The sequence below is a fragment of the Dreissena polymorpha genome, chromosome 3 (genome assembly GCF_020536995.1).
Source record: "Dreissena polymorpha isolate Duluth1 chromosome 3, UMN_Dpol_1.0, whole genome shotgun sequence".
Taxonomy (NCBI): domain Eukaryota; kingdom Metazoa; phylum Mollusca; class Bivalvia; order Myida; family Dreissenidae; genus Dreissena; species Dreissena polymorpha.
The window spans coordinates 90377034-90404174 of record NC_068357.1 but is presented as its reverse complement, the minus strand read 5'-3'; the positions used below and the strand labels follow the sequence as shown (position 1 = coordinate 90404174).

At 36.1% G+C, this 27141-nt stretch overlaps 2 protein-coding genes across 10 annotated transcripts in view; one reads left to right on the top strand and one right to left on the bottom strand.

Moving 5' to 3' along the window:
* Positions 1–2869: 2869 nt before the first annotated feature.
* On the top strand, positions 2870–11638 carry LOC127875260 (chaperone protein DnaJ-like). The gene is made up of 6 exons (XM_052420207.1): positions 2870–2977; positions 4072–4174; positions 6815–7065; positions 7497–7670; positions 8743–8817; positions 11286–11638. Exons 1-6 carry the CDS (start codon positions 2898–2900, stop codon positions 11311–11313), a joined length of 711 nt encoding a protein of 236 aa, XP_052276167.1. The 5' UTR covers positions 2870–2897; the 3' UTR covers positions 11314–11638.
* Positions 11639–12400: 762 nt separating this feature from the next.
* LOC127875241 (SPARC-related modular calcium-binding protein 1-like) overlaps positions 12401–27141 on the bottom strand; it is a 47986-nt gene continuing 33245 nt past the window's right edge. For 3 of the 9 annotated variants that reach the window (XM_052420128.1, XM_052420130.1, XM_052420129.1), the window contains exons 7-15: positions 25253–25495; positions 23228–23434; positions 22263–22355; positions 21686–21767; positions 20208–20368; positions 19245–19344; positions 18547–18631; positions 15210–15372; positions 12401–13912 (exon numbers count right to left, since the gene is read on the bottom strand). In XM_052420128.1, coding sequence (XP_052276088.1) covers positions 13833–13912; positions 15210–15372; positions 18547–18631; positions 19245–19344; positions 20208–20368; positions 21686–21767; positions 22263–22355; positions 23228–23434; positions 25253–25495 — 1214 coding nt within the window. In that variant the 3' untranslated portion in view covers positions 12401–13832. The remainder of the gene's footprint in view (positions 13913–15209; positions 15373–18546; positions 18632–19244; positions 19345–20207; positions 20369–21685; positions 21768–22262; positions 22356–23227; positions 23435–25252; positions 25496–27141) is intronic. The other 6 variants (XM_052420131.1, XM_052420132.1, XM_052420133.1 and 3 more) reach the window with 6 other exon arrangements.

Sequence of the window (27141 nt, the reverse complement as noted above, 5' to 3'; positions counted from 1 at the left end):
TTATAATTTGGAATTTGTATATCACTATCTAATATTTCAGCATTCAAAAAAGTTTCAATAAGTCCTAATATGTTAATATCCGAAAAATAAAGTACATATTTGATTTCATCAATCTTTGGTAATATGTGATGAATGTTTAAACAAACAACATGTAATACCCTATTAGTGAAATTAAAATCCAAAGTTGATTCTGTAATAATACTACAATACTCAATAGAAAAACAATCCTCTTTTTCAATGGTAGTGCTACTTTCCAATAGAGTATTTTATCATTAATATTTGATACTAAGTAGACAGCTTCATTTGATACAATCGTATTCAAAATTCTAGTGTCAGAATCACATTTGCATACACAGTTATTACATTCTATACATAAGTTATTTAAAACATCATATTTATTATAATTAACAGGACCGCTGTCAGGATTTGAAATGTGTGATGGCCTGATGCGAATGTCCTATGCAGCCCGTTGTTCAGCTGGGGCCGTGCTTTGACGGCGATATCGTCCGTATCTCCTAGACTCGGACCACGAGTTGCTATGGTAACTGTCCGATCAACGCCATTTCCGGTAGCAGTCATTTGTGTCGTGATTATTCAAGCCACACATATTGCAATATTGAATGTTTTGATTTTTTGTATCACAGCTCCTTCGAACTATTTACGTATATCACTAGCTTCAGTTTCTTGCATGACCACAAAGCGCATCGTCCACAATCAAGTCATGAACACATGGAGCACTATGGTGTACTGACTGACAGTCAGCATGGGTTCAGAAAACGATGTTCCTGCGAACGCAAGCTTGTACTGACCATACAAGACAATGACTCAAGCTTGGATGACGGAGGGCAGATTGATGCTGTTCTTCTAGACTACTTGAGCAAAACCTTCGAACAGGTACCCTTTAAGAGACTCTTAGTCAAGCTGGAACATTAGATTGAAGTCATCAGCTAGACAGCTTTCGCCCGTCAAGAAAAAATGTGACAAAACCAAGTGAATCAATCATAAGAAGAGGCATAGTTTTGCCGATGCATTTGCAACATAAAATCATGTTTGTGCGTATTGACTAGGTATGGGCAGCTTACTAATTATATGTACTCGCTTGCCGATTTATGTATGCATACAAATTGTTGACAACAATTATACCGGTGTAGTGAGTTTTGAATGATTAAACAAATATGTTAAAGACTTTTTTATACCTAGTACCGGTATTTAGTGTTTGTATTACAAATCACTGATAATTTGTTTTTTATATAATATAATAAAATATAATTCTCATATCAATAATCTTATTCTTATTTTAAATATAGACATTTTAATATAATATTCCATGAGATAAATTACGAGCTCATATTCATTAATTAAAAGTAGCATGCATATGTATGTGTAATAAGATGAATGGAAATGAGTTGACAAGATATTGCATATGTACATTCATTTGAATAAATGTTCCTTGTAATAACACACATCTAAAATTAATTTTAGTCTTTTTATGTTTGCCAACAGACTGATTTGTTGCAAACAGTCGGTGCATGCTTTCAGCGTATATAAACGTTTCGCTTATCAAATAATTCATTTTCCGGTCGCCTGCTGTTTATCCGGTTTTTAATATAGATTTTAATCGCTTACATCACTGAGGTTGTAAATATTCAAGGTTACCCAACAAACGGCACAATATTAGACTTTCTTCTCATAAAAATGCATATTCTTTTGATTTAAGCAAGTTGTTGAATCTCTTATAAAATCTTTGCTTAAAATACAACACTTTTTTGCTACATGTGACTGTATTAAACATGTAGAAGAAACTTTTAAGAAGTTTTTGATAAAGCATCCGCGTAAAGTTGTTTGCATACTGTACACTGTAGTTTCATGTAAGCTTTTAACACCTAACAGGCTAATTTACGATACGTTATGTTGACCAAAGGGACCAGAAACATAAAAATCTAGGTACATGATTAATACATAAGCATAGGCACTATGCATGAACTATTTAAACAATACAACTCTTAGCAAGAGTTATTTAGAGAAGACATTGCAGTAAGATATAGTCCATATAAACGGACTGCCAGAGCCTTTGATAATTTTTGCTATGGCGGCTCTGGCTAACCATTAGGTTATAAAGCTGAGAGTTGAATTATTGCAACTACAGTAAGATATAGTTTTAATAGAAGTACACAAAATGTTGTATAACAATTGGTTATGGGTGTGTGTGCAAAACTATGTTTTTAGAAATATAATTATTACAGCAAACTTTAAATATGAAAGGGCAAAACAAACAAGACTCACAATAATCTACAGATTTTTTGTATCACTTGCTCGATCTAATAAATCTAGTATTTTAACCATTATACTATGCCAGTATTAACATCTAAATATCCGATTGCTTCCCACAAATTCCTCCCGTTAAATGTTTATTTTTTATGTTGATGTATTTTTAAAATTCTTATTATGCACTTTTCATGCACTCATTTATACATGTCTATAGTTAACAAAAAAAATGTTTCTCACAAAGGAATATATAAGTAGTATACATCATAGTCTATTTATTATATATCATGTATGATTTTTTTGTGCCAGGTCCCTATGGTATACATAATTTTTTTTCATGACCCCTATGACATGTACGCGTTTTGTCACCATTTAGTTTCATTTGCCTCATGTTCTATAGCAAGTATACCGTAGCACATTTCATTGAACTTAAACATTGTAGATTTTATGGAATTTCATGAAACTCTTAAGACTGCAAAACTGTGTCAGTAAAAGAATACAAAAAAAACACACTACATGTAAACAGTACCTGTAAACATGCTTCTTAATACTCATTATTATACTGTTTGTTATAAATTAAATGTGTGCCGGTTTTTATTTATAGTATTACTACTAGTATTAATTCTGCAACCATGCTTATACCTCACATCAAGCAGTCACTCAGGTTCTGTAGAGTTCTTCAATTACAACAGCCTGCATTTCAATGGAACCTGTAAGCTATTTTTTAACTTTAACATACAGTGAACAACAAAATAAGAATACAATACAAATGTAAACAGTAACTCTATTATAATGATTTGTAATTGAAATTACTCTATATAAATACATAGAGCTAACATTCTTTGTATGAACCTGTTGATAATCAAATTTAATGAGTACTTGTGTGGTTATTATGCCCCCAATCAAATCAGTGGTTATTTTCTGTTCTTCTGTCACTCAGTTGATCTGTATATGGAAATTGCTTTGACATTCAACAGTGCAAATTGGTATGATGATTATGATGCTTACTTGTTATGAAAAGGAAGATTTGTTTTCATGCCTATCATCAGGTCAAAGTTTAAGGTCACAGGGACTTATCACATTAAATTATGTTTTGCTTAATACCTTTAGAATAAATTGACATAAATTCTGAGAAATGCTCACATTCTTATTGATTGTGAGATCACCAGTTCAAATAGTCACTGTCATGTTAAATGAAATTCGTTTTTAAACTATTTTTAAAACGTTTTGACCTGCTATGGGAGAAAAAAGCAGTTTGAATGTAAGGTCATCTGGTTGAAGGTCAAGGTTACATGAGATTATATAAAGAAATATGATTCTTCATTACATCTGGGCAATGCTTTTACCTCATATCATCAACATCTCTATGCTGGTCAATAAGAGGACATAATGAACCATATTTTGAAGGTCAAAATTTCAAAGGTCATGGTCAAAAGGTTTTGAGACTGGAAATTTGTGTCCACACATTAGCATACAAATTGTTGTTGTGGTTACTTGGGTTGAAAGTAAGACAACAATACAAACTGAGGTAATCAGGTCAAAAGTAAAGGTCAAAAGTGTTTGTTAATTGCAATAAGTTTAGGTTAATGGAATTCTTATGATAATGTCAAATAAATTATTATTCCAGCTATTCTAGACTAGGTATTAGCCGGAATGATCTTCAAATCAATAGATATTAGGTCATTGTGACAGAGATGAATTTGCTGCAAGTCGGGGCACATATAATTTAAATGAAATGTTAATAGTAATTTACGAGTGTATTACCGGTATCTGGCATTTAGAAACACTAAAATGTATTTCTTTCAGCTTAAGGTTCTCCAGTTCCAAGACACATTATGAAATTTTGGGTGTGGACAAAAACGTTACTCCGAAAGACTTGAAGACGGCTTATTTAAAGCTCTGTAAAAAGGTACTGAACAAGTTAACCAGGCTCAAATAATTGTTTTGTAAGTTATAAGAAAATACTGCATACACGATTGAAACGAAAGTAAAATGCATAATCAATATACAAGCACATTTTTAAGATAAACATTACACTTTTACAAATTTGAAGCCAGTAAACAGATATTTCAAATATATAAATGACATTGATGTAAGCATAAGAGCTACTCCTCATATACCATTTACATGTACATAACTATTAGAATGCATATTAATAATCAATATTTAAAACTCCCTTTTCCATTATGGTCATACAACTCTGGAGATTACTGTGCGGCTGGCCGAACATTAATATATTATAAAATGCTTCACTCATGGATTTGGTGATGCCTATGATAAATCGCTTACTTTTTGTATGTCAAGTACTTTGATGACCCAGGATTGAGCACAGAGGTATCATTTAAAATGGTTCATGATCTTGACAAGAACTGACTATTCGAAAAAATACCGGTCTTATTGATTTTGCAGACAAACTCATGGGTTTTAACACCAACACGTAACTAACCCTCAATTCTGACATAAAATTCAATGAACATTGATTGTCAAACACGTATATAGAGGCCACGCAGGTGAAAGAAAGACAAATTACTTCCGAAAATGAGACTAAACATTTGGATATATCAAATTGATGCTGATGATGACGATGACGACGATGTTAAAGATTCTCTGCCATCGTCCCCAATTACTTAATTCGAAATTCTACATCCCGGTTTCGTTAAGCTTTTGTCGCATTAATTTGGTGAACAGAGTGCACATTTTTTTGTGTCGTTTTTCACTCGAATTACGGACATATTATACTTGAAAACTTCTTTCTGTACACAGCACTGCTAGTCAAACATCTAAAAGTGGCCCGCTGCTTCATTAAAGTACATGTATGTCCCTGTGGTCAAAACTGGCCACATCAAGGAGCTCAGATATGCTATACATGTATTCACTAAGACACTCACGTAGCAAATGCATCTATAAATACTTTTTTTCTGAAACCAAAAGACCAAAAGGTTAAATATTTGGCATGCATCATTCGATTATGGTTTTCAGCAAACTTGAATAGAAAATTATGCCTCTGGAGTCATAACTGGCTACACCCAAGGGTAAAATGTTTTAATTGTTACAACTTGCTACATTTTGCATGCAGCGTCGGGGGTGGGTATTTCTCATTACATTGACAAGTTCTTGCTACAGATGCAATGTGCTCAAGGTCTTTATAAGAATACTACTGTTTATTTATTATGCCCCCCTTCGAAGAAGAGGGGGTATATTGCTTTGCTCATGTCGGTCGGTCGGTCTGTCGGTCCGTCCACCAGGTGGTTGTCAGGCAATAACTCAAGAACGCTTGGGCCTAGGATCATGAAACTTCATAGGTACATTGATCATGACTCGCAGATGACCCCTATTGATTTTGAGGTCACTAGGTCAAAGGTCAAGGTCACGGTGACCTAAAATAGTAAAATGGTTTTTGAATGATAACTCAAGAACGCATACGCCTAGGATCATGAAACTTCATGGGTAGATTGATCATGACTTGCAGATGACCCCTATTGATTTTGAGGTCACTAGGTCAAAGGTCAAGGTCACGGTGACCCGAAATAGTAAAATGGTTTCCGGATGATAACTCAAGAACGCATACACCTAGGATCATGAAACTTCATGGGTAGATTGATCATGACTCGCAGATTACCCCTATTTATTTTGAGGTCACTAGGTCAAAGGTCAAGGTCACGGTGACCCGAAATAGTAAAATGGTTTTTGGATGATAACTCAAGAACGCATACGCCTAGGATCATGAAACTTCATAGGTAGATTGATCATGACTTGCAGATGACCCCTATTGATTTTGAGGTCACAAGTTCAAAGGTCAAGGTAACGGTGACCCGAAATAGTAAAATGATTTTCGGATGATAACTCAAGAACGCTTTTGCCTAGGAACATGACACTTCATAGGTACATTGATCGTGACCCGCAGATGACCCCTATTGATTTTCAGGTCACTAGGTCAAAGGTCAAGGTCACAGTGACAAAAATCGTATTCACACAATGGCTGCCACTACAACGGACAGCCCATATGGGGGGCATGCATGTTTTACAAACAGCCCTTGTTAGCTTTTTTATCACGCTATGTTACACAAAAATCTTGCTCACAACTCCCATTTAATTGAGCCTCGTGCTCACGTGCTGGGAAAACTGGGCTTAATGCACAGGCTAATATGGGACAACTCTTCCCGCTGAAAGTGGATTTTCATTTAGAAAAAAATTCCTTTCGACAAAAATTCCATCAAAGCGGAAAGTGTTGTCCATGATTGAGCGGACGCACTTGGCTTTAGCCCAGCTTTCACTAAATGTGACTTAATTGGTTCACTGTCAGTACAATCCGGACACAAACACATCTGAAGAGGCAAAGGATATGTACAAAAAGGAAAGTGAAATTTGCGAGTAACTCGCAGTCTATTCATGTCTAATGCTGTTTGCTGCTCATCAGTGTCTTAGGTTTAGAAATGAAGCCTTTAAAACTCGAATCTAGTAAGTATAACATTTATTAGATTTTCTAAGGTAGTTCAAATCTACCACAGTGCGTATCTGAGTGGTATATGGTTCACTGTTCCACCCGCAGTACCACCCGGATAGTAACCCCTCGAAGGAGGCCCAGGAAATGTTCGTGCTCGTGAACAAGGCATACGACGTGCTGAGCAAGGCTGAGTCACGTGAGCAATATGACCAATGGCTGAAGGGACCAAAGCGGAAAGACTTCTTCTCAGAGGCTGCCAACGAAACCAAAACTGCGGGCAAGAAGAGCCCGTTTCCGGACACATCTCAGGATTATTACCTTCACCCAACGTTTTACAAAGAAGGATCTAAATTAAGGTATATATATGGACGAGCGCGCTAAGTACAGTACTATTAGAGTAATTTTAATAAGATGCTGCGTAATAAAATATTAGATAAAAATAAATATACATAATAAGTAATGAACTGTCGTTCTTATATGCAAAAAGTCACCGGACCGCCATAATTGTCTTTCAATGAAAAAACGAAAATTGCGCTATTTTATATTTTTTGCGTAATTTCTGTACGGAATTCTTGAATAATTCCGCTGCACAAATATTGTTCGAATGATCCCCTGGGGCCAAAACTGGTCACAACTCTGTGGTCAGTTGGTTTTATATAACTTTTAAATTCTTCTCTTTAAAACATTACACATGTTAGCCTGTGCGGACCTCAAATTCCAGTCTGTGATGACACGACGCACATGCATTAAGCCCAGTTTTCCTACAACAAGCACCTATTTGTTTAAGGCAAGAAGCCGAGTCGGTGTGGAACTACCACCTGAAGATGGAGCAGGGCCGTCAGAACATGAAGGAGATGATGTCTATAAAGCCTGGGGAGGGAAAGGAGATCGCCAAAACTGTAGCAGTGATCGTCCTCGTAGGAATCGCAATCTCACTTCTCTTCAGCCTGTTCTTCAAACCGTACGATTTGCTACTATTTTGTTGGGTATTGATAACTTGTGTAACACATGAATAGATATGCTATAGTATACAAAAATAATAAAACAGACAATTTTCCGTGGGGCATAAGAGTGTGTCAAGTTCCAAATTCACCTCATAAACCTAAGCCTGAATTCACAAAGGTCCTGAGGAATAATTGAACAATTTTGTGCAATATAAAATCCTGCAGGCTCTGGCCAAATTGTTTGAAGGTATTGTTTATATTCAACAATCTTACATTAGTAAATTGTGCTTTTGTTTTCTGTATTTTACGATTGTTTCAGCCGTAATACTTGTACTGACGGAGAAAACCCTAGATATTGTCATAGCCAGCTCGTCCGCTGTCCGGGTCGTGCTAAAACCTTAACATAGGCTCTAAAATCAAAGTGCTTTCATCTACATTTGAAACTTCATATGTAGCTGCACCTTGATAAGTCTTATTTATAAGACGCACAAAAAATTTAGAGATACTTTTTATATGGGCTAAATTCTTTGGAACTCCAAATATTACCAAATATAAAAAGTAGCTTAATATTTGAGAGCGTCAACAAGTTGGACTACACCTTGATGAGTTCTACACGCCACACCCATTTTTGGGTCACTAGGTCAAGGTCAAAGTCACTGTGACCTCTAACATAAAACTTTAACATAGGTTCTAAAATCAAAGTGCTTCCACCTACAACTTTGAAACTTCATATGTAGATGCACCTTGATGAGTTGTACACGCCACACCCATTTTTGGCTCACAAGGTTAAAGATCAAGGTCACTTTCTACCTTTTCTTCTGACAAGCTTTCATTTATTCAAAACTGCACCCATAGCCGAGCGTTGGCACCCGCTATGCGGTGCTCTTGTTACAAGAAATGTTCACGTTTGTACAACTCAACTTCAGAAACAATGTGAATACCCGCCCTGTTGTAGATGTCAATAACGGTGTTCCGCTCCTCCTTGCTTCTTGCACGTGTGTATCCCAATGTGGGAACAGATGTGAGAAACAAGTAATTGTTAACTGTATAAATTATTGTGGACATTGATGGACTCTTTGAATGTTTCAGATCTCGGGAAACCCGTCCATTACCTGAGAGGGAAGAGTATGCAAAAAATTTAGAGAAAAGAATGAAACTTGCAGAGTATGTGCACACTTTGTTTTTTCATCATTGCTACTTTATCCTTTATCACAGTAAAAATATTTTATACCTCACGTTGTGGGTATAATCAAGCATCGCACTTGACCATTCGGTCGCACGTTCCGAAGCTTGTTTTTTTTCAAATGCTCTTCAATTTATTGGTGGATCTTTTTTAAATGTTCATGGTTGAATGATGTTAATATGAAGACGATGGTAAAGAAATGAATTTCAGCTGCCATGATTTGTTTTGCAGAATTATCGCTTTCTGTAAGTGTTTTCATGTCTCAAAGCTTGTGTTTTCAATCGAGCTTTAATTTTTAAATGGAATTTACACAAACTTTTACATTTGAATGACCTAAATGCGTGGACAGTCTTAAAGAAATTCATTTTTGATGTTTAGATTTTTTTCAGAATTATGGCCCATTATCTGTTTTGACACTATAGAATATATAGTCTCAAAATTTTGCGTTTTCAACTCTCTTTTCACTACTCAGTCGATCTCGCTCAAATTTATACAGTTATGATCTTTAAATGATTGTATATTTTTTACAGCGACCTTCTTTGCAATATTAATGTCCCCTATTTTTTCCGCCATAGAACGTATACTCGGTAATGTCAAAATTGTGTTCTCTACTTTTCTTTAAAAGGACCTTTTCACAGATTTTGGCATGTATTGAAGTTTGTCATTAATTACTTTATATTGATAAATGTAAACATTTGATCTAAAAAGCTCCACTAAAAACAAAAATAAAATTAAAGAAAGAAAAAGAAGTAACCTTCAACTGGGCACGAACCATTGACCCCTGGAATAAAAGTCTATCGCTTAGGCCACTCGACCATACGTGCTCATACAAAGAATGATGCATTTTACAATTCATATGAGCAATCCTCAAAGTATCGCAAAATATAACGACAACAACATAACTCTCCAAATTATTCAATCGTTTTGCGTTGCAACGCTTTATAATTTTCTGGGTTTTAAATCGTCAAAAAATGCATATAATGGATATTTTACAGCATGGCAAATGTTCAGTATTACTGTTTCCTCACAAATATCATAACTACAACGAGAATTTGTCAATTTACTAAAACGTGAAAAGGCCCCTTTAGCTTGTTTGTAGTTTTTGCTCAAATTTTCACAGACCTTAATGGTTAGATGATCTAATAGAATAAAGGAATTATGTCTGGGACAAGTTTGAAAGAATTATGAACCTGTTTCTGTTTTCCACGAAGGAATATATAGTCTTAAACTGTTGTGTTTTCATATCCTCTTACTACATCTCTGATTTCAATCAAACGTTCACATATGAATGACCTTAATGTGCAGATGATTATGAAAGGACTGAATTATGTCCCTTTGACCGTTTGTCTACTGTAGAATAAATGATTGATTTGTCCATGTCAAAACATAAGTTGCGGGGCTATCTGTGACACATTTAAGTTCATTCTAGTTGTCAGATGTTTATTATATACCACCCCACAGCGAAGTAGAGGGGGTAAACTGGATTCTTCGAGGACGTTTGTCTCTAATGTATGCCTGTCCTTCCGCCAGCATGTAGACACGCACTTAACCCATTTATGCCTAGTGGACTCTCCCATCCTTCTTAATTGGATCAATTTATTTCCAAAAGTAGGTATGTCTAGTATATTTATTTCTATATATAGAATATTTCTCACAGAAATTCCTTTAATCAAACAGCGCAGACCCCGATGAGACGCCGCATCATGCGGCGTCTCATCTGGGTCTACGCTGTTTGCCAAGGCCTTTTTTTCTAGACGCTAGGCATAAATGGGTTAACCCGACGAAGTCATACTACACTTTATAGTTACAACTCGAATACATCGTCCCTAATGATACGAAATTGTGCATGTCCAGTTTAATTATCCTACGTAATTGAGGTTAAAAGTTTTGCCCCTTTTCCACTTAGAATTATAAAACATAATAACTGCATGTTGTAACATATTAGAGGGTTACAGTTTACTAAATAATTACGAAGTGCGATGCTATAATCTCCTAAAATCATATTGATTTACCCGAAGACATGTTTTGAGTTAATGAAACTCGTTGAGATATTGATAATTCGTTTCTCGACATGTATGCAGGTAAAACATTTATATTCACTAAAAATCACGGTTATGTTTTAAGATTGGAGACTGGAGTGTGAAACTTTTGTATGGCGGATTACAATCAACTAAAAAGAAGCAATATTGAAGAAAAACTTGCCGAACTTTGATGCGTGTCCAGATCTTTGTTACATACTTATATGTCATGACGTACATGTTTTTTCTTCAATGCATTCAGTTTAGAATGCCCTTTTAAGGAAAAATATGGTAACGGCGTCCCTATGTGCACATTTTTCAAAATATTTTTTTTGACTTCAGTTGAAGATTATTATACCTTTTACGATGTACGTATTTGTCAAATTTATGACAACGTTATATACTTAAGAAGTAAATTTCCTATTTTTCAGGGAGGCCTTGGCTAAAAAAGACAAATAGAAGTCTGTAAATGTCTTTTTTTGGTGCCTAATACCACACGATGGGTGTGCCGGTTTGGTGCAAAACGAATTGAATGACGTTAAAATATGGTTTGATGAAAGAACAAACGTTTCTAACAATGGATTTCCACACAAATAGATAATTAAAAGTGACAGAAAATACATTAAAATGATATTAAGTCATTAGTCGGTGTTGCGACCTGTTAACGCTTGTCAAATTTTTGGTATAAATTATTTTTATTTAATTGTGTTGCTATATTTGTACAAAACTTGAATATTATATTGTTTTCTTTAAAGCAAGCTATATTACAATGCTCAAACACTAATTGCTTGTTATAATTTGGTCGAATTTGTAAATACGGACTGTCCTTCGTTGTCTGTCGTCCGCAATACGCAAACAACTGGGCGTTTGGAAGTGATGAAGATGTACGTTTAAACGTTATCTTAACTACCTAATATGTGTGTGTCCGTTAACTGCAAAATTAAAATTTTGAGCCGCGCTTTTGGGATTAAATGCATGTGCGTACAGTTTCATCCCTTATAAAGCATTAGCCCGTGCAGAACGCTGAGGCTAATTAGAAAAGTCACTTTCTGTGTAAACTGGGGTTTCCCTCAGATAAAACGTCCTTTAAACGAAAAGTGCGAAAACTGACTCGCCCAAGCGAGTGACCCACTTCCGCTTCGAAGCAAAACCTCGCCTAAGCACTATCAACCCAAAAAGCGGAAAGTGTTGTTCCTGATAGTCTGTACGGACTGCACAGGCTAATCGGGGAAGACATTTTACGCACATGCATGGACCAGATGACCAACGACCCGTTTGAGCGCATTGGGTCTCCGTAGTCCTCTTGGCTTCCGAGGAAGGCAATGCATATACATGTAGTAATCAAAATGTCAGAGATGAAGCAACGTAATCCGAAACATAGTCGCGATCCAAGACAGACGCTATCTTAAAAGTCGTTGATTACTGTGAGTTGTTTGTAATACTTTAATCGACTTTACTAAGTATTATATGTTTATTTCATAAAAAAAATCTACATAAAGACTGTCGACACAATCTTAAGCAAAGAAAAGTAATTTAAAATAACAGATTAAACTAAAAATATGTTTATGTACAAAATAAAAAAGTCTTAAGTAAATTAACGTTAATATTTGTACAACAATAGCTATCAACGCTGTTATCGGTTAGTTTTTTACACACATTCTTGGCGGCAACATGCAAAATATACTGCGTCAGTGCTTCTGTTTACAGAAATTTATTACAATTAAAAGCGCGGTTAATCACATCATAAATATTTTGACATATTATGCATTATCGTTTTGACTGGACCGATGTTCTCGTCCCGTTTGCTTCCTACTTCGAGTTGCCGCTCTTAACTTCCGGTTGACCTGGCTGCAGCGTGTTGCATTTCGCTTAGCAAAATACAGTCCTTACATAGCATGATGCAATTCACAGTGTCACTTCAAAGATGTTTGCGTCTTGTTGTATGTATAAAATTCGTGTACACATTTGATTTTTTTGGCATAACAATCAGTATAACTGTCACCCCACATTAAGTCCTAAGTGGCAGCCTATGTTCGCATTTCAATGTCGCAGCAAATTCGTCAGACATACATTTTAAGTTATGACAAACACATTCTTCCGTTTGATTCATAATTTAAGAATGCACACAACATTACATTCAAGAAAGTCGTGCAATATTTTTTGTATCCAAAGCAGAAAATTATGTACATAAATACGTAATTTAAATGTTTCATTCATGAACCTTACTTATCATTTGTGTTATTTTAATTTAAACATTCCCTCATGATTATTTCTGTACCAAGTAACTTTTTATTCACAAATAATTTTTTCTTTAATTAATGTTCAAATCTGTTTAAATACAAACAGACGAATATTATATTTTAGTCGATCCTGAAAGCCTATTTCACAGCAAATGTGCAACGCGTTCACTTACTCGGGTTACTTAACCAATAACTCGTGTTAACGTTATGTTTCTTTATAAAAATTTCTAAACACTTCTGTGCACTATTTACAGACTAACACATGCATACATCACAACTGGATGGCGCGGTTTTAACCTTCAGTACGAAAGTTTATTTCCGCATAAATGTTATTTTGTTGGCACACTTTTTACTTGTGTTCATCATTACAGGCAGCGCATATCGCATTAATAAATAAAGTTACAATACACTGCATGGAATAATAGTCATTCCAATTGGTTTAGAATAACACGTTTCATTCCGTTGCAAGGCATCACAATGACAATCACGCCAAGAGAGCCATAATTGACATACATTCATCTCTTTAAGATTCTCACACAATTTCTGGCATATAAAAGGTTACCCACAAACGATATAACCTAATATTTCGGTAATCGTTTTTTTTCTGTGACAATCAGTGTTCCATGTCATCATCACAATGTATCACATACCGATAGGATACAGCACTTCGCCGTTTTGGTACCGGTGATCGCATAATTATTCTCTATCTTTTGGCTTCTTAGATGCCTTCCATTGTATTTAGTTTTCCCTCAAGTATTTGTCAAACGGATTTTTCCCAGTTCGTTTTGGATTGATTGGCAGATTGATATTTATATTTCCTGAAATGCAATGAGTTAATATAGTAAACAAGAAACAATGGCATGGAAATTTCTCTAACTGGTCCCAACTGCGATCCCAAGATATACCTGCATTCAATCTACACACATTATTTCTGAAAAACACTCCTATTTACCCTCAGATTATTTAGCGGGACAGGTTTATTACATAATATATATTACACATGTATATGTTTTTAGAAATCGATACCTTGATCTCTCGTAATTTCTTAGCGACACCCACATACAAACTCAAATTATTCACGTTATAGTATCGGTAACTATTTTCAGCTTTATTAACATTTACATTGACTTCACTTGCCCCAAATGCAATCCTAAGCTAAGTCTTCATGAAAAGGTACCAACACACACTTTTCACTGAAAAACTTCCATCCAAATTCAAGTTATTGAGCGTATCCCATTTACCTATTTTAACCCATTTATGCCCAGTGAGCGCAGACCCAGATGAGACGCCGCATTATGCGGCGTCTCATCTGGGTCTACGCTGTTTGCAATGTCCTTTTTTCAGGACGCTAGGCATAAATGGGTTAAGCTTCAGTCGCCTTGGCATGTATCCTGCATGCCTAAAGTAAAGGTAGTTCGCCATGCATGTTTGCTATAACATACACACACGTTTCCTAATGTTTTTTTCAATGCAAACTTAAGTTATTTACATTTTTACTTAACAAAACCTCGGACCCAACTGGTCCCAATTGCAACCCGAGATTCTTCAAAGTCTTCATCTAAGCTACCTGATATTATTGTGTAATATCTCTATACAAACTTTAACCAAACTCATTTGAGCGGACACTGTTTTTCTATTGTAAGTCATAGTGACATTGACCTTGAAATAAACACGCATCCCAAGTCTACACATAAGCATGCTATACCCAAAGTTTTATTAAGATTGATCAATGGGAAAATAAGTTATTGACCTGAGACCGAGTTAGTAAGTCAAAGACATCGAATTGAAAATAATATGATGTGGACAATAAAATTAAACGTGAACATGTTGAGACAGTATCATGATATAATCGCATTACACTTTCAGCCATGACATTTTCTATGTTCATTGTTGTTGTATCGTGTGTGATTAATAATCCCAAACCGAAAATCGTAGCAACGTTTATAGGAGCCTCGTTCTGGTGAAACTGTGCATTTTATTTTTTTCGTTTAAAAGGGACCTCCTTTAAACGAAAAATACCATAAGAACGCTAAAAGTCGTCCACAGGCTAATCAGGGATGACACTTTACGTTCATGCATTAAGCCCAGTTTTTCCAGAACGTGTGTTATAATTACGTGTTATTCCAAGGCACTCTATCCACTCGTCCACGGTGATTCTCTTGTCGTCATTCTCGTCGCAGTATCTTACGAATCTGCGCGCGCACTTCCGCGTCTCCTTCTGTTGGGCGTTCTTCAGGGTCGTGCCCTTAAGAACGTCTATTTCGCCACTGTCGATAGCCTAAGATATAAAACCAAAATAGTATTTAAACTCAATAAACCAGTTTTATAACCCGATAACTACTATTTCATATCAATATTTTACTCATGAAAAAGGACATTAAGCGATTTTCGTCGGAGATAAATGATTGTCGGCAAGTAACTTTAATTTTCTATAGTACTGTTATGTCGATATTTAAATAATGGAGATCACATAAGGCTTTCATTGAAACCCTATTTTATAAAATGGTTTATGGAAGGTTGGTGTTTAAAAAACTCATCCGAAATAAATTTTGGCGATACAATGACGTTCTCTTGCCTATTGAATTAAAAAAAGAGAAGACAACTAAACAGATTGTACTACAGTCTGAACTGCATTTTTTATATGACAAATTTAAGTACAGCCGTAAAACAATACAAATACTTCATGTCGACATATTTGTTTCAGAGGCAAAAGGTTGGTTGCGATATGATTTTTAGCTATTTAAGTAGACAGCCTTGTTGGAAAAGGTATGGCCAGAGTAGAAAATATTTAGGTTCGCTGGAATAAAACCTCACACGAAAATTGAATCCCTGTAAACGAACATGTTAGCCGTGTGGTGAGAGTCTGGGGCATTCTTGATTGTACGAAACTGAACAAACTTAAAGGTAACCACACAATAAAATAATGCATGGGGGATAATTTCGGCATATTGTACAGTCATGTTGGCAGACTTGAAGGTCTTCAATAGAACATCACGCCTGAAAACCAAAATTTCTCGCGGAAACGACAATTATTATTATATTGTGTGCATGTTTGCGACTTTCAAACACGCCAGAAAAACAAAGTAAAAGAAAACAAGTTTACATCCACCATCAAGGCCTTTTGATATTTTCGGCACACAGCCACAGTGCTAGTAATTGCCTTTAACATGGTTGATGATGTTTCTTTAGCTACATTATGACAAAATCCCTAACCTTACAGTCTGCAACAGAGAAATTCTGTCTATTTTGAAGTGAAATGAGATATCGCCTCTTCAGGTTCCAATATAAGAAAGTGAACATTTAAACCCCAGTCCCATATAAGCACGGATGGAAACGGCAGTCCCGGATCCTGCCAGATCCGGAACCGGGACGATCCGTGACTTTTGGCATTTTTGAGCGTCGACGGTCTTCTAAAAACCATCACCCCGATGACAACATGACATCCACACGGACCAAATCCGGCAGCAACGCGCCATCAACACGGCGCCCACGCGGATTGTCCCGGACAGTCACGACAGAGCTAAGAACCTCACGTAAGTGACACGGATTAAGACGAACCAACACGGCATTTACAAGGACCATCCCGGACCAACACTGCAACGATATGGACTAACACGACATTCATACGGACCAAACCCGACATGCGCCGGACCGACAATAACTTGCATAAAAGCAGGTTGATTTTCGGTGATTTCATCATTATTTAATCAAATCTCGAAGTTGTAACCTCGTATATATATATATATATATATATATATATATATATATATATATATATATATATATATATATATATATATATATATATATATATATATATATATATAATATATGTAAAACGTCAAAATGCCACCTAAAATAAAGCGTAATGGACCTTGCAGTTCCCAAAAGATCTTCACGAGCAGCATCCGCTACCGATGAAGAACAGCACCAACCGGGAGAAACAAGCTCGAGGCCCAGACCAATATTGCCATTAGATTAACAAGTAGATTCACAGCCATCATCACCACCCACAGAAACTGACACCTAAATAAAAAGAAGACCTCCCTCGTCTCAGAGAAAACGGAGGTCATCATGGCAATTGGCTCAATGAGAACACAAAATACATTGCTGCCTTATTCAACCTAAATGAATTTGTAGTCGGCGTCGTCCAAGGCCATGAGGATTATGGAATGCTAATAGTTGTAGTACAAGAAGCTATCACACCGAGGACAATGTACGGCGATGTCCTTCCTGTCCAACACAACCACATGCAACTGCTATAGGTCGCCGAACTGCTTGACTGCTTGCCGATGCGTTTACTCATCATGCGTTTCGGGACAGGGCATTGGTTCCTCAGCAAATTCTACAAATACATCCTGAAGGATGATCTTGGAGATGGTGCTTTGTGCGCCTCGAAAGCCATACATCAGACAGTGGTAAGTGTGCCCGATGTTAGGTACCGCAATCTTTTGGCAAACTTAATGCCAGCTGTCAGATGCTTTCTGCAGTGTAACTTCTTTGGTTTGATTCTTTGCTCAATACGTGTCAGCATCTCTGAGTATATCTCATAGCCCATGTTCAGGATATAACAGAAAGAGCTACACGGCGGCTGACGGTTCACACGCCGGATCATCCAGGATATGAACAATGCTGATCCGGCATCTGTATGTGACTGGGTTTTAGTTACAATTATAATTGATAATATTCTGTGAACCTAATCAGCATATAAACAACGAGTGGCCATTCAATAATCATGCGGGTTTCATGAATAAATTTCAACCCTTCCCACTGAACCATTTTGGCGGAACGATACAATTTCGAATTTTACTTAAAAAGTCTCATCCAGTGGAATATCAAAAAAATACTTATACATTTATCCAACGGATATAGTGTGGGTTTATACAAATTCGTCATTCCTCCATGTACGTTTGAACTGCTGACTCCGGTTGATACCGTATGGAAGTGATATAAGTATCGATAGTTCTAGCGCAATGACGTAACCATTCAATTTACACCAGGAGGGTACGCCATTGTTGGAATGTAAAAAATGCTAACACGTGACTAAAATACAAATTAAACAAGAAGAACGATTTAATGGTAACATTTTGGACAAAGAGGACAATAAAAAATCGGTTGTCATCACCTTTTTGAAATTTCATACAATTAAGATGGCAGGATAGTACATCCAGTTATAAAAATTGCCTAGTCAAACCCTCAATTGATTCCCATTCTTTTGCGAAAATAAAGTACTCTTGTCATGGTTTACACAAAATGCATATGTTAGTATGTTATGAAATAAATACGCCTGTCATACCTTTGATATGTTCTACTGATTATTGTTCTAAAATATTTTTATGGTAACATTTCGCAACATTCCTTAATTCTAAAACAGTATGCCATGTTAGGTTAGTAAGCACAGTGCTGTTTTAGATAACTATGAAAAAACTTACGTTTTACTTTTTTTACGAACCTGATTTTTGTTTTCGTCCAGTGTGTGAAACCTCCACCTGGCTGCTCGTTCTTGTATACTTTGTTTCGGGTCTGTTACTATCAAACTGAAAACGACACTCGCATATAAGTGGAAAGAAACAAAACGGAGAAAACGACGCCTCCAATGGACGCATGATTAACAAACGAATGATCATTAAACACCTGTAAATATAGACCATACACTATTGCATTGCTAATGTTCTGTGTAGGAGAACCGGCGTCAATATTTTTTTTAATTGATTTGTAGTTATATGATTATCAAGTCGAATGCTCATTAAACTCTTGTAAATGTAGACCATACATTATTGCACTGTGAATGTTCGGTGTAGGAGCACTGGTGCCAATCATTTTTGTTTTATTTTTAGAAATATCAATTCATCAAACGTGTTAAGAGATTACACTATTTTATACAAAGGGTACAATATGTGCTATTAAAACGAGCGAGTGTTGCCTAAAGTTACTTTGGATGATATAAAAATGTATATGCGCCTCGTGGTAAACTGGGCTTAATACGTGAGCGTTTATTTTCGTCCCAGCTCAACGTGTGCAGTCAGACTAACGCACAGGCATTCAGCCCGTTTTCCGAGAGCGGGGCTTAATTATGATGAACTATACAGGGAGGAGTTCACATATTTCGTTGAAAATCCGTAACAATGCACAAGATTTCCAATTTCCAACCTGTGGTTTGTGCCATTGTTGAGCGCAAAGTCCTTCATCTCCGTCGATATTACGTTGATCAGCTCTGCCGTGAACGTCTGCTTTTCGGCGTATGTGCAACCTTAAAGTACACGCAACACGTCTGCCTTTGATATAGTGAGCCGCGTTCTGGGAAAACTGGGCTAATGTATGTGCGCAAAGTGTCGTCGTGGTTTAGCCTGAGAAGTCCGAACAGGTTTATCAGGGACGACACATTCTACAGCTGCATTTAGCTCAGTTTTCTAAAAACGCGGCTCAAGTAAACAAGACTTCAATACAAGTTCTTTTTACAAATATTTCAGTTCCTTCAATTTATTTCAAACATATTGATTATGTTTTAAACGTTAATGCACAATTTGCAGGTATGAATACCATAAAAGAATTGTGTCATGTTTTTGGTCAAAATATTTTTATAAATCCCGTTAAATATATTTTATTTTCCTCGTAAATATGCTTTTGATGAAAACTTTAATATTTGAATACGTAGACATTGTACGAAGACCAACCGCTACAATATGAAGATGAGCGAGTCAACAACCGAGATAAGTCATGTATGTCTCTATATAATATGTAAGCTTTGATTCAATGGTAATTGATTGATGACACAATCAACGTCCAGTGATAAAAAACAATTTCGTCAAAGAAACTGAGCCGCGCTCCGGGAACAGGGGGATACATGTGCGTAAAGTGTCGTCCCAGACCAGCCCAGATTAGTAGTCCGCACAGGCTAATCAGGGTCAACACTTTGCGACTTTGCGACCTGACTGGAGTTTTGCTGAACATGCTCCCTTAAATGCAAAAATCCATACAAGTGGAAACTGTCGTCCTTGATAAGCCCGTTCAGGCTTACCTGGGACGACACTTTACGCTTATGCATTAAGCTCCCTTTTACCAGAGCGCTGCTCTAATAAGGTGAAAATCAAGAAAAGGAAAAAGATCACATACTAGTACCTTCGATCTTCCGTTCATCGCCGAAGTCACAACTAGGACGAGTGTCCTGAGTGGATGTTCCACCAATAGGCTTGCCCGTGTTTTCATCAACACACCAGCAGTAGCCCGTAGAATTATGGCATTGGGCCTGCGTCCACTTTCCCTCGGGCGTACACCTTCAAATAAAGCATCACTTTGATTATCATACCAACAGACACAAGCGAATGTGTCGAATAAGACGGTCGGTAAAAATAAAAATAAGCGCAAAAAAAAACTGCGGATAAGGCCGGTTTAGGTAAAAAGTTCATTCGTATCACAGAACAAACGGTCAAACCAGTATATCTTCCGAAAGTATGTCATGAAAGAAACACATTTACGTACAAACCTTACTGATTTTACAAATGCATATTCGGTCAAATCAATACATACAACGGTTGCAATATTGGATAAAACTGTATTTTTTAGGAATTCCATAAATTGTTTATGTTTCGATCAAACTTTATCTGTTTAGCACATACGGTCCTCTAAATAAGTAACACGTGATGTTCACGTGTATACAAACTGCTCGACAATAATGTGCGTCAAAACTCATTGCAGCATGAATTCTTTAGACACCTCCCAATAGAAAAATTCGTTAAAAAGACACATAAAGAACATCCACGCCAATTGTAATTAAAATGTGCGAAGTGTACAACAAATAATTACTAAATAGAAAACCGGACTTAAGATATGTACGTAAAGCATAGTCACTGATAAGATTGTGCAGTCTGCTCATAGTCACTGATAAGATTGTGCAGTCTGCTCATAGTCACTGATAAGATTGTGCAGCCTGCTCATAGTCACTGATAAGATTGTGCTGTCTGCTCATAGTCACTGATAAGATTGTGCAGTCTGCTCATAGTCACTGATAAGATTGTGCAGTCTGCTCATAGTCACTGATAAGATTGTGCAGTCTGCTCATAGTCACTGATAAGATTGTGCAGTCTGCTCATAGTCACTGATAAGATTGTGCAATCTGCTCATAGTCACTGATAAGATTGTGCAGTCTGCTCATAGTCACTGATAAGATTGTGCAGTCTGCTCATAGTCACTGATAAGATTGTGCAGTCTGCTCATAGTCACTGATAAGATTGTGCAGTCTGCTCATAGTCACTGATAAGATTGTGCAGTCTGCTCATAGTCACTGATAAGATTGTGCAGTCTGCTCATAGTCACTGATAAGATTGTGCAGTCTGCTCATAGTCACTGATAAGATTGTGCAGTCTGCTCAGGCTAATTCTGGACGACACTATTTTTACTGTAATACATTTTACGTTTAAAGGAAGTATCTTTAAACGAAAATGCAGGCAAGGCGGAAAGTGTTGTCCTTGACTGAACAGGCTGATATGGGACGTTTTTCAGGCACATTTAGTAAGCCCGGTTATCAATAAGTACGGCTAATACAGATAATGTTTAGTGATGTTGTTAAGCCAAATGAGGGATAAGAAAACCACCTTGGCAAAAAGATGCCAGCGTCCGGATTATCCCGATCTTGTTCCAGGGCAGCCTCGCGTTCAGTGCGGCAGTCGTTGTGGTCTACAAAAGACGTGCTAGTTTGCAACATGTTTTGGTCATGTGTAATGCCATTTCCAAGATAAGTTTGTTAACATATATATTTATGTAGACTTGGTAAAGATATTTATGATAATGATGTTCCAGTATCATACAAAAAGAAAATTAAGCTTTACCGAACTTGTATTTTGTCCCGCAAAAAAGCAATAACGAAACATTCAATAAAAAGTTCGATAACAACAAAACAATAAAAAGGTTACACAGAAAAGGCATTTTGTAAATAGAAATACATAATGTATAGCATTTAAAAGCAACTAACGAAAAGTTAATGTGTCTGAATACAATGTACTTACAAGTAAATATCTGTTTACAAAATGAAAAGACGATAAGTCTGCTGAGATTCAGAATTGCAGAAAAGGTTGCAAAGCTACTGGAGCGAAAATGATGCGCAAATGTTTTCTTCATCTTCTAACGCATGCGCAACCGTGAGATTTTAAGCCTATGTTCAAGTGTCCTTACTTTTCTCAGCAATCTCGTCTTTGCCGACGCGAGGCCTGGACTCGTCTATTTTGATAGCAGGAAGTGAGGGAAAGGGTGGTCTCTCAATCTCGCCTATAGGTGGCAGAATAACAACACAGTTGCATTTAGTGTTTTTTTTTATTTTGTTTCATGAATACTCAATAAAGTTAAAACTCTATCCAACCATCACACCTAACGTTCATTTTACTTTTATCTAGCACTGCAACACTCCGCGAGATCATGGTTGAGAAAATGATTGTAGATTTAATGTGATACGAAACACATGCAATTGTTTGTGCTTGCCACGGTTGTTTTTAAAAAGTTACCATTTACACTTCACTAAGATTATCTTTAGGTCTGGTATATGTTTTTAAAACTTATTTCGATAACAAGATGTGAAATTTGTCTTGCAAGATATAAGTGTAAATCAAAAGCCAGGAATATAAAATGTGCTGTTGGAGACACTTACGATCTTACGATGCATGCTATGGCAAAATTGAGATTAAATGCGATGAGCTAAGCAGGTAGGAGGCAGAAAAAGTGAAAAGAAATTTGAAGAGTTGTCTGTTGCAAATAATGTTAATGTGACTTGTGTGAAATCATTCGAATAATAACACACTTCAGTGTCCGTTCTTTTTAAGATGAATACATCTCCAAAACACACAACGTAAAATTAGTAACATTCCATTTATTTATAATTCCCTGGCGTTTTATTGTATGCAATCATTCTTTGACTTAAACCCATTTAATTTTGATAAATGTCCATAGTAAAATTGAATATTAAAAAAAGGACTTGTAAATAAAAACATATATTTACCATATTTATAACGCTTCACTTTTGGTAAAAATACATTAAACCATTGTAATAAATTCGTTGCACGAAATTTATTTTGAAAATAATCATTATTAAACATATTTCCGTAAGTAACATTTTGAAAAATAGATTAGGGACTCAGAAGACATACCTTTGTTGCGCTTTGCAGATGAAGATGATGAAGCCGAAGATGAGGAGGAGGATGCGGAGGAAGAGGATAAGGTGGAGGAGGATGGTTTCTTATTAACAATGCTATGTAAGACTAAACTTTCACCTGCGGTGGTCGCTTCAATCGGAGCTTCGGTCGTTCGCTTCGCCTCCCCGTCTGAGTTGAGATAGATAAACAATCGAAAAGAAACTATATGAAAACGAGGTGAATTCAAAACGTTCTACTGATTCGTCGAAACCTTTCCTTGCCTGGCCTTTTTGTAAACACAGTTAGTAGGAAGTCGGAATAAAAAAAGAAAATACTTTGTCTCTGTTACATGAAACGCATGCCTTGACAATAAAGAATATATACGGCTTTCTTTGTAGTAAGAAATGGTATCATTAAATTGTACACACCATTATTAAGTCGATGCTATACTTTGTGTTTAGCCACTTCGTTTGAAAACGATTCCATTAAAATCATCGCTAACTTAATTATTCAATACAACAGAAACAAAGTCTCGGCTTAAATTGCAGCCAAAAAGCTTGCGAGGGCAAAGCAATAGTTGAACCTTACAATGCCATCGAGCTAAGTTGTAATGATAAAATACTAGTTTACCAAATGGATGACAAAACAATATAATTTATTTTTTCAAGACGTGGTAAATGAAGATAAGGGTGATCATGATGAGCAATCGATGCATAAAGATAACAAACTGCTTCTGGCATATATTATACCATAGAATGTGTCGGCTGAAAAAAACGTTGTCTCCTTGAAATGCAAGGTAAATAATTGGATACTGCTTGAATGATAAGCCTCGATTAACAAACAATGATACCGAATTACAGATTTTATAAAAGAAATACATGTATAAAAGGTATCCGTGGTAGATATAAATGCAGACAGCCCAGCAGTGTCTAAGCAGGTCATGGGAGCAGGAAATGTGGCATAGGATTGTTTTAAGGACTGGAGGAAAGGTTAGAAGACAAGTAGATGGGCACTTTTGTAAAGAAACTGGGAAAAATACGGTGTCGAGACCAAGCAAGGTGGATTTGACGACACTAGAACAAACTGTTGTCATTAAATATGAAGGGAAATTTGACAGGACTAATCACAAGTCTTATTTTTTTGCACCGTTTAAACATGTTTGTGCTGACTTTTGATTTGAAACACATTGAGTGTTTGGCAAAAAAACTACAACACCGTACTGAATGTTTTATGAAACACGTGTACGTTGTATTGGTTTACCATCTTCATTAAAACTTATCTTTAAACATTACAATGTGTGTGTAATTACGACATAACAAGTTGAGAAATTCTGATATTTTTATTATTTGTCCCTTATATACTTTAATATTTTATTGTGATGGACACCAAATTAACCGTTGTCATGCAATTACAAATGATTGTGGTATATATGACAACTGCCAAACGTCCCTTTTAAGATTAATTATACGGATAAATCATGCACCCGTCACCATATAAACGAGGGAAGGATATGCTGATATACACGATATCTATGAAATATATAATATGCATAATATACATTCATGCAGAAGTGATAATACGCATAGATATTCATAGTTACATGCACGACACATAGGTTATTTTAAATACCTTTGACATAGCCATGGCATTTGACAAAAAAATGTCCAGTAATTATTCTGATTTGTTATTGTTGTATTAAATAACGAGATTTCAATTGTAAATGCAACATATTTATAACTATGACTAGTTTTTGTTAGCTTGGAATAATTACAGACATGTGTTTAAAAAATAATATAAGAAAAACATCAATCAAGACCAGTTACAAATACATTGTAAACGTATCAAATACAACTTGATTCTGATTTAAATACACACTTTTATAATATCAGAGCACAATGCTGATACAATAATAATTTTAATTAATTTAAAGAAAATATAACTACATGTTTGTATATTGTATTATTTAACCGATATTTTTTTTTATCAGAACATAAAGTATTATTGTATAGAAATACATAGAGCTTTGAAAAAGGCACTCACTATTTATATCCACGCCAAGACAAATCGACCATTCTTGTCTCTCAATGAGCTTGTTTCTGTCAGGATCACAGAATTTAAGAAACCGTTTTGCGCAGGACCTCGGTTTTATGAACTTTTTTACCAAACGCCTTAACGCGTTCACCTCCTTAATTTGCAACAAATTGTCCTTATTCAGATCGTACTGTGAAAACTTCCACTCCACCACTTGTTTCTCTATTGTGTCAATCAATGGATCTTTCTTATCTGAAACACAATATAAAGGGCTAGAGTATACCAATTATGTATCCGTTGACCTGTTTGTGGGCTACACACCCTACGCATTCACGAATGATGACGTAGACATGTACAAAACAATCCTAAACAATGACATTGCGACTCCATACACTTTTAAATAATAATTATGTCAAATTGACATTTTCGCATAAATTCACTTTTTAAAGAGTATGTTTATGACTTAGGGTTGACAATGTGGCATTGCAGGTTCAGTCTAATTATTAGATAAAAACAATTATTAATTATATTTCAAACAACTGAGCTGCTTTAAATGTTAAACAAATTGGCTTTGGAATATTTGTTCTGATACTACCAAATCAAGTTAGCAAAGTGTTTGACAATAATAACTTTATAATTACTCAGATAATTCTGCCACGATGTCTCTTTGTTATCTAGCAGCACCTGTATGAAAGTTCCGATGACATTTCATACAGTTAAATGACAAGATACTTGCCTGGTAAAGTGATGAAAACAATTGTAGGAAATGTAACTAAATATCTGGTAGGGCAATACGTGCACAGGGCCTTTCAGTGCTGCGGTAAATTATAAAACAATTGTATCGCTACAATCGTACGTCGTCCGGAATGCAAAAATGATTCGCTCTGACGTAATGCGTTTGCCAACGAATTAGGCAAAGGTAGAAAAATGGCATCTGTTGAACGCCATGAGCATTTTTTTAAGAATATTAAATTGTTGAATAATGTTAAACGAATCATCTCACGCAAATGAAATAAAACATCTTACACACTAAAACGGTTGGAGTTATGACGCTCGAATTGTAGAAGGATTGCCTTAATGTTAGTACAGGTATATCCCATTATCAGTCGCTGCTGTTAGCGGCGTTCCAGACATATTAATGTTCCGATAACAAATCTACAGGATTACATTACTAGTAAAACTCCCACTACAAGTTGGGATGGGGGGTGGGTGGGGTTCTACATACAGACAGTCGCTGTTGCGCGAGTCTGCATTGCATACTCAATTGTTGACTGATTTAGTTTTAGATTTCCTGTTTCCGTCGTATTTTTTTAAATCAACTATCACTCCCAACGTGCATTACGTCGGTTGCACATCGGCATAAAAGTTTAGGGTTGGAAAACGGTTTAACGTCAGAGCAGAGCCGTAGAATACGGCATTTGAAAGTGGATAGATATCACAATCATATAATCCTGATAAGCATTCTGGTTTTGAGGTAATAAATATCATATAATAACCTATTCCAAATAAGAAAATGTTTTGTTCCAGACAGAAATTATTTTACTGTTTAATAACTTTAACCACTGCTATCAATTTTTTTGCAGGAAACATTTTGTCCGCATATACACACTCGGGAAGATACTTCAACACATAGGGGGGACACTTCTTCGCGAGTGTTCCTCCTGATAATCAAACGATGCGAGTTGCAATTTAATTGAACGAACTGTATAAAAAATGCATAAAGAATCGACAAGTGCTTAATGTAATATTTGCACAAATGTGCAGTCATAAGATATGAACGCGCAATCTGACATGCCACTTATGTCTGGGAAAACACTCAACAATTCGGTAATTAAATGCGGCGGATATCGAGTGAAGATTGCTTGCATTTTATTGTCTTCGGTGTAAAACAAATATAA